Raw genomic sequence first — 12777 nt, forward strand, 5'->3', positions numbered from 1 at the left:
AGGGAGTAGTGATGGAAGGGAGTGTCTCAAAATGGAGAAAGGTGACTAGTGGTGTTCCACAGGGATCCATGCTCGGACCACTGTTTTTTGTGATATACATAAATGATCTGGACGAAGGTATATGTGGTCTGATTAGCAAGTTTGCAGATGATACTAAGATTGGTGGAGTTGCAGATAGCGAGGCGGACTGTCAGAGAATACAGCAAAATATAGATAGATTGGAGAGTTGGGCGGAGAAATGGCAGATGGAGTTCAATCCAGTCAAATGCGAGGTGATGCATTTTGGAAGATCAAACTCAAGAGCGGACTATATGTTCAATGGAAGAGTCCTGGGGAAAATTGATGTACAGAGGGATCTGGGAGTTCAGGTCCATTGTACCCTGAAGGTGGCAACGCAGGTCGATAGAGTGGTCAAGAAGGCATACAGCATGCTTGCCTTCATTGTACGGGGTATTGAGTACAAGAGTCGGCAGGTCATGTTACAGTTGTATAGGACTTGGTTAGGCCACATTTGGAATACTCCGTGCAGTTCTGGTCGCCACATTACCAGAAGGATGTGGATGCCTTGGAGAGGGTGCAGAGGATGTTCACCAGGATGTTGCCTGGTATGGAGGGTGCTAGCTATGAAGAAAGGTTGAGTAGATTCGGATTGTTTTCATTGGAAAGATGGAGGTTGAGGGGGGACCTGATTGAGGTCTACAAAATTATGAGAGGTATGGACAGGGTGGATAGCAACAAGCTTTTTCCAAGAGTGGGGGTGTCAATTACAAGGGGGTCACGATTTCAAGGTGAGAGGGGGAAAAGTTCTTTACGCAGAGGATGGTGGGTGCCTGGAACGCTTTGCCAGCAGAGGTGGTAGAGGCGGGCACGATAGCATCATTTAAGATGCATCTGGACAGATATATGAATGGGTGGGGAACAGAGAGAAGTAGACCTTGGAAAATAGGCAACAGGTTTAGATAAAGGATCTGGATCGGCGCAGGCTGGGAGGGCTGAAGGGCCTGTTCCTGTGCTGTAATTTTCTCTGTTCTTTGTTTGTTCTCTAGTGTGACCACTCCCATAGAGTTGCTTAATTATCCACCACCATTCATGACAAAATGTGACAGGACTGCAGAGCTCAGGTCTGATCCATTGGTTGTGGATTTGCTTAGCAAATGTCAACAATATGCTGCTTCTGGGTTTGGCGCACAGGTAGTCCTGTTTGATAGCTTCAGTGGGTTTATACCTCACTTTTAGGTATGCCTGGTGTTTGGTACCTGGGCTTGGTGGCTATGGTAGAGTGGGGAATATATCAGGCAATGAGGTTACAGATTGTGAGTGTACAATTCTGCTGCTGCTGATGGCCCACAGTGACGCTCAGTTTTGATTTGCTGGATCTGTTGAATCTATCCCATTTAGCATGGTGGCACACAACATGGAGGGCATCCTCCATGTGAAGGCATGATTCCATTTCCACAAGGACTGTGTGGTGGCCACTCCCATCAATACGGTCATGGACAGCTGCTTTTGCAACAGGCAGCCGAATCGAAGGAAAAGTTCTTATTTCCCTCACCACCCAGTCTAGCAGTTAGTCCTTTAGCAGTCGGTCAGCTAGGTCAGTAGTGGTGCTGCTGCACCACTCTTAATGATGGACATTGAAGTCCCCCAACTAGAATCCATTCTGTGTCTTTGTCGTCCTCAGTGCTTCTTGCAAGTGGTGTTCAACATGGAGGAATATTGATTCATCAGCTGTGGGAGGGCAGTAGGTGGTAACCGGCAGGAGGTTTCTTTGCCTGTACTTGACGTGATGCCATGAGACTTCATGAGGTCCAGAGTCAATGATGAAGATGCTCCCCTCCCAAAAAACAAAACCAGGAATGGTGATAGTGTGCCTGGGACATGTCAGACTGTTACTGGATTAATCTGTGAGACAGCTCTCCTAATATGGGTGGTTTGTCCAATTTTATTCATATTTGAATTTTTCGTAGTGGTTTGCTGGGCCATTTCAGAGGACAATTAAAATTCAGCCACATTGCTGTAGGCCTGGAGTTACATGTGGACCAGACCAGGTAAAGACAACAGATTTCCTTCCCTAAAAAGACATTAGTGACCCAGATGGGTTTATGACAATGATAGTTTCATATTTAGGATTTTGTAACAGAACAGGATTCAAGGGATAAATGTAAGATGCTTGATATTTTAGCTGGTGAATAGACCGATGAGAGCAGAAAGGGGCAGGGTGGTGCCAATTTCAAATCACTGCTCTGTGCTCATGTAGGTTAAGACAGGACACTGCAGTTGGAATCAGGAGAGAAGGAAGGAGAAAGTAAAGACCAAATTTTCCCCTCAGATCATTACCAGCGATTCTCGCCAGATGCCAATGTGAGAGTAGGTGAGAACGCCCGTGTTCATCACAATCAAACTACCTATTAGCACCATCTAGATTCATACAAGGTGAAACATATAGGAACAGGAGATGACCATACAGCCCCTTCAGCCTGCTTTGCCTTTCAATTAGATGGAGGCTGATCTGTACCTTGAACAAAAAGTACAGCTAGGGTACAGGCCTTTCAGCCCTCTAAGGATGGAAAGGATTTCCTGATTTCAGGGAGAGGTGGCATGCAGCCAGCACCAGGACAATTTCAGGGGTCAAAACGGACACACAGTCAATTCACTGCCAACACACCCAAATTATAGACAATATCATAAAAGACTTTCATTACCTTCACTGGAAATTTTAACTGGTTATAGAGTTCTGAAACAAGGAGGTTATGGCTGAGTGTCTTTCTCATTTTCATGATTCGAACTATAGCAGCATCTATTTGGTACTGTCTGTCTTGGAATACACGCTCAGTTGTGCTTGTTTGCTCCTCAACCTGAAAAGGAACAAGAAAATATGAATGGTGTCCCCCCCCAAAATGCTGTATTTTAACATTCATTAGTGTGAAGGTGACCAGCAACAATGACAAAACACATTCTCATGACACGCTGAATGGAATTTTGGTGAAATGTCACGTCATTACCGTTTCTTTCATCTGGATTTGGTTAATCTTTATTCTGAACAGTTTGTGCTTGAAATCATCATTAAAGATTATCTTGTCGCCATCTTCCACATCTTTGCCTTTTGGAAGTTTGTTCAATACCCGCGCTTTCCCACAGGCTAAAGACTGCAATGTCCTTCTTAATTCAGCATCCTCTAAAGAGGGTCAAAATACAAAATAGAAATATTAAGTATACGAAACAAAGTGCACGCCTTGGAAAATCACTCGTTAAATTTTATTATAGTACATATCGAAGTTTCATTGGAAAGTTACCATATGCTTGCAACTTATATTGTTCTATAACAATTAAAACTAAGAAAAGCAGCAAAATAAAAACAGCAGTCGGGCATTTTGTCCCTCAAGTCAATTCTGCCATTCGGTAAGGCAGCATGGCGGCACAATGGTTAGCATTTCTGCCTTATGGCTCTAAGGCCCCAGGTTCGATCCAGGCTCTGGGTCACTGTCCCATGTGGAGTTTGCGCATTCTCCCTGTGTTTGCGTGGTTTTCGCCCCCACACCCAAAAAAATGAATTAGGCACTAAAAATTTATTGAAAAAAAATTCTGCCATTCGGTGTGCTCGTGGTTGATCTGGGATACAACTCCACATAGCTGCCTTTGCTCCATATTCTTAATCACCTCAAGATAAAAATCTCAGAGTTAAAACTAACAATTGATCCATCAATAATAATCTTTTGCTACCCTGGGTGTGATTTCTCAGACCCACTACGACCCCTTTTGTGGAGGTGCCCCACCGTTGGCGGGATCTTCCGGACCTGTCCATGTCAATGGGGTTTCCCATTCTATGCAGGGGTTTGTGTCTGCATGACCAGAATATCTTGCCGATGAGAACGGCCAGCTAGCTTTTGCACTGTGGTCCTTAGTCCATTACCAGTGGTTCTCAAAGTGTGGCCCATCCAAAATGCAAGCCACAAATCATCACAATAATCATCTTACATCTTTATTAATCAAACAAAATCCAACAGTAATATGAATTATAAAACTACATTATTGACGGCTACATTATAACTACACTATGACGGCTTTTGGTATGCATGAAAAGCTGGTCTGGTTGTGTGGCACCACATGAGAAGTGGGGATGAGGCTTCCAGCCTGTTTTCTCACTAAGCCTTGACTATGATGTTGCACATCAATGACTTATATATCTGCTTCCTACTATGCAGCCAATTTTCTGTCCACATTGTTACTGTTCCTTTTATTCCATGACTTAAATGCCTACTGAAATGGATAGAAAGCCACTCTGTTCAAGGGCAATTAGGGCTGGGTAACAGATGCTGGACAAGCCAACAACACCCACACCCATGAACAAACAAAAAAACTGATTGAATGTCTTCTGAAAGCCCACGTGCAGCACATCAACAGCATTATCTTCATCAATGCACTGAGTGCTGAATTTGGGTGCATTTGAGTGCTATAGCGAGCGTTTGGTGACTGAGGGATATTAAGGCTTCATTTTTATCTAAAGTCTAGTCTTTCTTTGATTCAGTTAATTGGCTTAAAAGTTTCTGTTTGGGTTTAGAAGGTGAGTTTTCAATCAACTTTAAACAGAGCTGGAGCTTGTTAATTAGTTAATTGGATGAGGCCAGTTTTCAGAGGCTAGAGTCAGACAGTGTAAAGGTGAGCCAGCTTACAGTGCTGACTTTGCACTGAGTGCTGAATTTGGGTGCATTTGAGTGCTATAGTGAGAGTTTGGTGACTGAGGGAGTGCTGAATTTGGGTGCATTTGAATGCTATAGTGAGAGTTTGGTGACTGAGGGAGCATTTGAGTGCTCTAGTGAGTGTTTGGTGACTGAGGGAATGCTGAATTTGGGTGCATTTGAGTGCTCTAATGAGTTTGGTGACTGAGGGAGTGCTGAATTTGGGTGCATTTGAGTGCTTTAGTGAGAGTTTGCTACATTTCCTCAAAGAGCGCAAAGGGAGCTGGGAGTTTACAGAGAGTGCAACTGACTGGGAGCAGAATCAGAGGGTGGAGTTCCAGTTGGTTCAGTTACAGTTTGTAAGGTAAGATTTGTTTGTTTTTGGGGTTTTAAAAAAAAATTTAATTTTTAATTTTTTTTGTGTTTGTTTTTTGGGGGCAGCAAGCTTTCATTTCTGCAGAATCAGCAATTTTCGAGGGTTCACTTGGGAGAGTAGCAACAGTATAAGGGCCTAATGGGTGTTTAATCTTTCTTCTTTTTTCCCCCCCTTTAAATCTCTTTGTGAATTCAGATCAGAGGGGATGGAGGCTAGGGCAGTTGCATGCTCTTCCTGTAGGATGTGGGTGGTGAGGAATACCACGGGTGTCCCTGGAGTTGGGTGGGAAGTGCACCCAACTCCAGCTCCTCTGACACCGCATTGAGGAACTGGAGCTGGATGAACTTTGGATCATCCGGGAGGCAGAGGGGGTGACAGAGAGGAGTTACAGGGAGGTAGCCACACCCAAGGCTACAGTCAGGGGAAGGAAAACGAACGGGCAGACAGTGCAGGGATCCCTCGTGGCCGTTCCCCTTCAAAACAAGTATACCATTTTGGATGCTGTTGGTTGGCATGACCTACCGGGGGAAGGCCCTAGCGGCCAGGCCTCTGGCACTGAGTCCGGCTCTGTGGCGCAGAAGGGAAGGGGGGAGAATAGAAAAGCAATAGCGATAGGAGACTCAATGGTTACGGGAATGGCTAGGAGATTCTGTGGTCGCGAGCGAGACTCCCGGAAGGTATGTTGCCTCCCGGGTGCCAGGGCCAGGGATGTCTTGGATCGAGTCTACAGAATTCTTAAGGAGCAGGGTGAGCAACTAGAAGTCGTGGTGCACATAGGCACCAACGACGTAGCTAAGAAAAGGGATGAGCATCTATAAAGTGATTTTAGGGAGCTAGGCTGGAAGCTAAAGAGCAGGAACAGCACAATAGTGATCTCAGGATTGCTACCGGTGCCATATGCACGTGAGGCAAGGAACACGTGTCTACTGCGCTGGTGCAGGAGGGAAGGCTTCAGATGTGGATCATTGGGATATCTTCTGGGGAAGGTGGGGCCTGTACATGGTGGACAGATTGCACCTAAACTGGAGGGGCACCAATATCCTGGGTGGGAGGTTTGCTAGAGCTCTTCGGGCGGGTTTAAACTAGTTTGGCAGGGGGAATGGGAACCAGAGCTATAGATCAGAGGATAGGGTAGCTGTTGAACAGGCAAAAATAGTATGCAGCAAGTCTGTGAGGAAGGATAGACAGTTGATAGGGCAAAGTTGCACTCAGTGGAATGGTTAAAGTGTGTCTGTTTCAATGCAAGGAGTGTCAGGAATAAGGGAGATGAACTTAGAGCATGGATCAGTGCTTCGAACTACGATGTTGTGGCCATTAAAGAGACATGGATTTCACAGGGGCAGGAATGGTTGTTAGATGTTCCGGGGTTTAGATGTTTTCAAAAGAATAGGGAGGGAGGTAAAAGAGGAGGGGGGGTAGCACTGTTAATTAGGGACTGCACCATAGCTGCAGAAAAGGAGGTAGTTGAGAAAGGTTTGTGGACTGAGTCAGTATGGGTAGAAGTGAGAAACAAGAAAGGAGCTGTCACTTTATTGGGAGTTTTCTGTGGACCCCAATAGCAGCAGAGAGATAGAGGAACAGATTGGATGGCAGATCTTGGAAAAATGCAGAGTTGTTGTCTGGGCGACTTCAACTTCCCTAATATTGACTGGAACCTCCTTAGTGCAAATGATTTGGATGGAGCAGATTTTGTCAGGTGTGTACAGGAAGCATTCCTGACTCAATATATAGATAGGCTGACTAGGGGAGAGGCCATATTGGACTTGGTGTTCGGCAACGAACCAGGCCAGGTGTCAGATGTCTCGGTGGGAGAGCATTTCGGTGACAGTGACCACAACTCCTTGACCTTTACCATAGTCATGGAGAGGGAAAGGAACACACAGTATGGGAAGGTATTTAATTGGGGGAGGGGATTTATACTGTTATTAGACAGGAGCTGAGTAGCATAAAGTGGGAACAATTGTTCTTGGGGAAATGCCAACAGTAATGTGGGGATTGTTTAAGGAGCACTTGCTGCAAGTGCTGAATTTTTTGTCCCACTGAGACGAGGAAGGAATGGTAAGGTGAAGGAGCCATGGATGACAAGAGAAGTGGAGCTTCTGGTCAAGAGGAAGAAGGAAGCTTACGTAAGATTGAGAAAGCAACGAGCTGACTTGGCTCGAGAGGGTTACAAGGGAGCCAGGAAGGAACTCAAAATTGGACTGAGGAGAGCGAGAAGGGGGCATGAAAAAGCCCTGGTGGGAAGGATTAGGGAAAACCCCAAGGCGTTCTATACTCATTTGAGAAATAAGAGGATGATCAGAATGAGAGTAGGGCCGATCAGGGATAGTGGAGAGAACTTGTGCCTAGAGTCTGAAGAGATGGGGGAGGCCCTAAATGAATACTCTGCTTCAGTATTCACTAGAGAGAGGGACCTTGTTGCTCACGAGAACAGTGTGAACCAGGTCAATAGACTCAAACCGGTTGATATTAAGAAGGAGGATGTGCTGGAAATTTTGAAAAGCATCAGGATAGATAAGCCCCTGGGCCTGACGGGATGTACCCAAGGTTACTACGGGAAGCGAGGGAGGAGATTGCTGTACCGTTGGCGATGATCTTTGCATCCTCGCTCTCCACTGGAGTAGTACCGGATGATTGGAGGGAGGCGAATGTTGTTCCCCTGTTCAAGAAAGGGAATAGGGAACTCCCTGTTTAAGTCTTGCGTCTGTGGCGAGCAAAATATTGGAAAGGATTCTGAGATAGGATTTATGATTATTTAAAAAAATCATTGTTTGATTAAAGATAGTCAGCATGGTTTTGGGAGGGGCAGGTCGTGTCTCACAAGCCTTATTGAATTCTTTGAGGATGTGACGAGACACATTGATGAAGGTCGGGCAGTGGATGTGGTGTATATGGATTTCAGTAAGGCATTTGATAAGGTTCCCCATGGTAGGCTCATTCAGAAAGTTAGGGGGCATGGGATGCAGGGAAATTTGGCTGTCTGGATACAGAATTGGCTGGCCGAAAGAAGACAGCGAGTGGTAGTGGATGGAAAGTATTCCGCCTGGATGTCGGTGACCAGTGGTGTCCCACAAGGATCTGTTCTGGGACCTCAGCTCTTTGTGGTTTTTATAAATGACTTGGATGAGGAAGATGAAGGGTGGGTTAGTAAGTTTGCCAATGACACAAAGGTCCGGGGAGTTGTTGTAGGCTACTACAGGACCTTGACTGAGGAGTGTGAAATGGGAGGTGGCCAATGCAGGAGTGAGGGTGTTGGACCTAAATGCACGCAATATACGGAACAAGGTAAATGAGCTTGTTGCGCACATTGAAATTGGCCGGTACGATGTTGTGGGCATCACAGTAACGTAGCTGCAATGGGACCAGGGCTGGAATCTAAATATCCAAGGATATCTGTCCTATCGAAAGGACAGGCAGATGGGCAAAGGGGGCAGGGTTGCATTGTTAGTAAGGAATGAAGTTAAATCGATAGCAAGGTGCGATATAGGCATAGAATCTCTGTGGGTAGAGTTGAGGAACAGTGGAGAACCTTCCAAGCGATTTTTCACAGTGCTCAGCAAAGGTTTATACCAACAAAAAGGAAGGACGGAAGAAAGAGGGAAAATCGACCGTGGCTATCTAAGGAAATAAGGGAGAGTATCAAATTGAAGGAAAAAGCATATAAAGTGGCAAAGATTGCTGGGAGATTAGAGGACTGGGAAATCTTTAGGGGGCAACAGAAAGCTACTAAAAAAGCTATAAAGAAGAGTAAGATAGAGTATGAGAGTAAACTTGCTCAGAATATAAAAACAGACAGTAAAAGTTTTTACAAATATATAAGACAAAAAAGAGTGGCTAAGGTAAATATTGGTCCTTTAGAGGATGAGAAGGGAGTTTTAATAATGGGAAATGAGGAAATGGCTGAGGAACTGAACAGGTTTTTTGGGTCGGTCTTCACAGTGGAAGACACAAATAACATGCCAGCGACTGATAGAAATGAGGCTATGACAGGTGAGGACCTTGAGAGGATTGTTATCACTAAGGAGGGAGTGATGGGCAAGCTAATGGGGCTAAAGGTAGACAAGTCTCCTGGCCCTGATGGAATGCATCCCAGAGTGCTAAAAGAGATGGCTAGGGAAATTGCAGATGCACTAGTGATAATTTACCGAAATTCACTAGACTCTGGGGTGGTCCCGGTGGATTGGAAATTAGCAAACGTGACGCCACTGTTTAAAAAAGGAGGTAGGCAGAAAGCAGGAAATTATTGGCCAGTGAGTTTAACTTCGGTAATAGGGAAGATGCTGGAATCTATCATCAAGGAAGAAATTGCGAGGCATCTGGATAGAAATTGTCCCATTGGGCAGACGCAGCATGGGTTCATAAAAGGCAGGTCGTGCCTAACTAATTTAGTGGAATTTTTTGAGGACATTACCAGTGCAGTAGATAACGGGGAGCCGATGGATGTGGTATATCTGGATTTCCAGAAAGCCTTTGACAAGGTGCCACACAAAAGGTTGCTGCATAAGATAAAGATGCATGGCATTAAGGGTAAAGTAGTAGCATGGATAGAGGATTGGTTAATTAATAGAAAGCAAAGAGTTGGGATAAATGGGTGTTTCTCTGGTTGGCAATCAGTAGCTAGTGGTGTCCCTCAGGGATCCGTGTTGGGCCCACAATTGTTCACAATTTACATTGATGATTTGGAGTTGGGGACCAAGGGCAATGTGTCCAAGTTTGCAGATGACACTAAGATGAGTGGTAAAGCGAAAAGTGCAGAGGATACTGGAAGTCTGCAGAGGGATTTGGATAGGTTAAGTGAATGGGCTCGGGTCTGGCAGATGGAATACAATGTTGACAAATGTGAGGTTATCCATTTTGGTAGGAATAACAGCAAACGGGATTATTATTTAAACGATAAAATATTAAAGCATGCCGCTGTTCAGAGAGACTTGGGTGTACTAGTGCATGAGTCACAGAAGGTTGGTTTACAAGTGCAACAGGTGATTAAGAAGGCAAATGGAATTTTGTCCTTCATTGCTAGAGGGATGGAGTTTAAGACTAGGGAGGTTATGTTGCAATTGTATAAGGTGTTAGTGCGGCCACACCTGGAGTATTGTGTTCAGTTTTGGTCTCCTTACTTGAGAAAGGACGTACTGGCGCTGGAGGGTGTGCAGAGGAGATTCACTAGGTTAATCCCAGAGCTGAAGGGGTTGGATTATGAGGAGAGGTTGAGTAGACTGGGACTGTACTCGTTGGAATTTAGAAGGATGAGGGGGGATCTTATAGAAACATTTAAAATTATGAAGGGAATAGATAGGATAGATGCGGGCAGGTTGTTTCCACTGGCGGGTGACAGCAGAACTAGGGGGCATAGCCTCAAAATAAGGGGAAGTAGATTTAGGACTGAGTTTAGGAGGAACTTCTTCACCCAAAGGGTTGTGAATCTATGGAATTCCTTGCCCAGTGAAGCAGTTGAGGCTCCTTCATTACATGTTTTTAAGGTAAAGATAGATAGTTTTCTGAAGAATAAAGGGATTAAGGGTTATGGTGTTCGGGCCGGAAAGTGGAGCTGAGTCCACAAAAGATCAGCCATGATCTAATTGAATGGCGGAGCAGGCTCGAGGGGCCAGATGGCCTACTCCTGCTCCTAGTTCTTATGTTCTTATGACCCTGATGGGAGTTATGTATGGGCCCTCTAGCAGTAGTCAGGATGTGGGACAGAAAATAAATCAGGAGATAGAAAAGACATGTTAAAAAGGCAATGTTACAATAATCATGGGGGACTTTAATATGCAGATGGACTGGGAAAATCAGGTTGGTAGTGAATGTCTCAGAGATGTTTTTTTGGAGCAGCTTATGACAGTCTACTAGGGAACAGGCAATTCTGGATTTGGTGATGTGTAATGAGGCAGACTTGATTAGGGAACTTAAGGTGAAGGAACCCTGAGGGGGCAGTGACCACAATATGATAAAATTTACCCTGCAGTTTGAGAGGGAGAAGCTAGAGTCAGATGTAACGGTATTGCAATTAAATAAGGGTAACTACAAAGACATGATGGAGGAGCTGGCCAGAGTTGATTGGAAAAGGAGCCTAGCAGGGAGACAGTGGAACAGCAATGGCAGGAGTTTTTGGGGGTTATTCAGGATGCACAGCATAAATTCATCCCAAGGAGGAGGAAACATGCTAAGGGGAGGACAAGGCATCCATGGCTAATGAGGGATGTCAAGGATAGAATAAAGGCTGAGGAAAAAGCATACAAAGTGACGAGGATTAGTGGGAAACCAGAGGATTGGGAAGGCTTTAAATGTGAGCAGAGGACAACTAAAAAAGCAATAGGGGGGGGGGGGGGGGGGGGGGGGGGGGAAGAAGATGAAGTACGAGTGCAAGGTAGCAATTAATATAAAGAAAGATAGGAAGAGATTTTTTTCATTATATAAAGGGTAAGAGAGAGGCAAAAATTGACATTGGACCACTAGAAAATGTGGCTGGAGAAGTAAGAATAGGAAACAAAGAAATGGCAGATGAACTGAATAGTTACTTTGCATCAGTCTTCACGGTGGAAGACACCAGTGGGATGCCCGAGCTCCAGGAGAACCAGGGGGCAGAGGTGATTGCAGTGACCATTACTAAGAAGGTTCTGGGGAAACTGAAAGGTCTGAAGGTGGATAAGTCATCTGGACCGGATGGACTACACCCCAGGGTTCTAAAAGAGATAGCTGAGGAAATTGTGGAGGCATTAGTGATGATATTTCAGGAACAGAGGACTGGAAAGTGGCTAATGTAACACCACTGTTTAAGAAGGGAGGGAGGCAGAAGACCGGAAATTATACGCTGGTTAGCCTGACTTTGGTCATTGGTAAGGAGACTGTTAAATAAGTTAAAAGCTCATGGTGTTCAGGCTAAGATCCTGGCATGGATAGAGGATTGGCTGACTTCCAGATCATTAATGTATATTGTAAAAAGTTGTGCTGAACTGAGACCACAACTTTTCACAATATACATTAATGATCTGGAAGAAGATACTGAAGGCACTGTTGCTATGTTTGCAGATGATACAAAGATCTGTAGAGGGACAGGTAGTATTGAGGAAGCAAGGGGGCTGCAGAAGGACTTGGACAAGTTAGGAGAGTGGGCAATGAAGTGGCAAATGAAATACAATGTGGAAAAGGTTAGGTTATGCACTTTGGAAGGAGGAATCTAGGCATAGACTATTTTCTAAATGGGGAAATGCTTTGGAAAGCAGAAGCACAAAGGGACTTTGGAGTCCTTATTCGCGATTCTCTTAAGGTTAATGTGCAGGTTCAGTCGGCAGTTAAGACGACAAATGTAATGTTCGCATTCATGTCAAGAGGGCTAGAATACAAGACCAGGGATGTACGTCTGAGGCTGTATAAGGCTCTGGTCAGACCCCATTTGGAGCATTGTGAGCAGTTTGGGGCCCCATATCTAAGGAAAGGTTTGATGGCCTTGGAAAGGGTCCAGAGGAGGTTCACAAGAATGATCCCTGGAATTAAGAACTTGTCGTATGAGGAACGTTTGAGGATTCTGGGTCTGTCCTCGTTGGAGTTTAAAAGGATGAGAGGGGATCTTATTGAAACGTACAAGATACTGCGAGGCCTGGATGAGTGGACGTGGAGAGGATGTTTGCACTTGTAGGAAAAACTAGAACCAGAGGACACCATCTCAGATTAAAGGGACGATCCTTTAAAACAGAGATGAGGAGGAATTTCTTCAGCCAAGACGGT

General features: G+C 45.0%; 1 protein-coding gene across 4 annotated transcripts in view; it reads right to left on the bottom strand.

Annotated features, from left to right (window-relative positions):
• Positions 1-12777, bottom strand: part of LOC119969338 (cullin-4A) — a 187190-nt gene that overhangs the window by 3959 nt on the left and 170454 nt on the right. For all 4 annotated transcript variants that reach the window (XM_038802850.1, XM_038802849.1, XM_038802851.1 and 1 more), the window contains 2 exons: positions 3003-3175; positions 2703-2855 (listed from right to left, as the gene is read on the bottom strand). In XM_038802850.1, the coding sequence (XP_038658778.1) occupies positions 2703-2855; positions 3003-3175 (326 nt within the window). Of the gene's footprint in view, positions 1-2702; positions 2856-3002; positions 3176-12777 lie in introns of those variants that run through there.

This window comes from Scyliorhinus canicula, chromosome 7 (assembly GCF_902713615.1).
Source record: "Scyliorhinus canicula chromosome 7, sScyCan1.1, whole genome shotgun sequence".
In the NCBI taxonomy this organism is placed as follows: domain Eukaryota; kingdom Metazoa; phylum Chordata; class Chondrichthyes; order Carcharhiniformes; family Scyliorhinidae; genus Scyliorhinus; species Scyliorhinus canicula.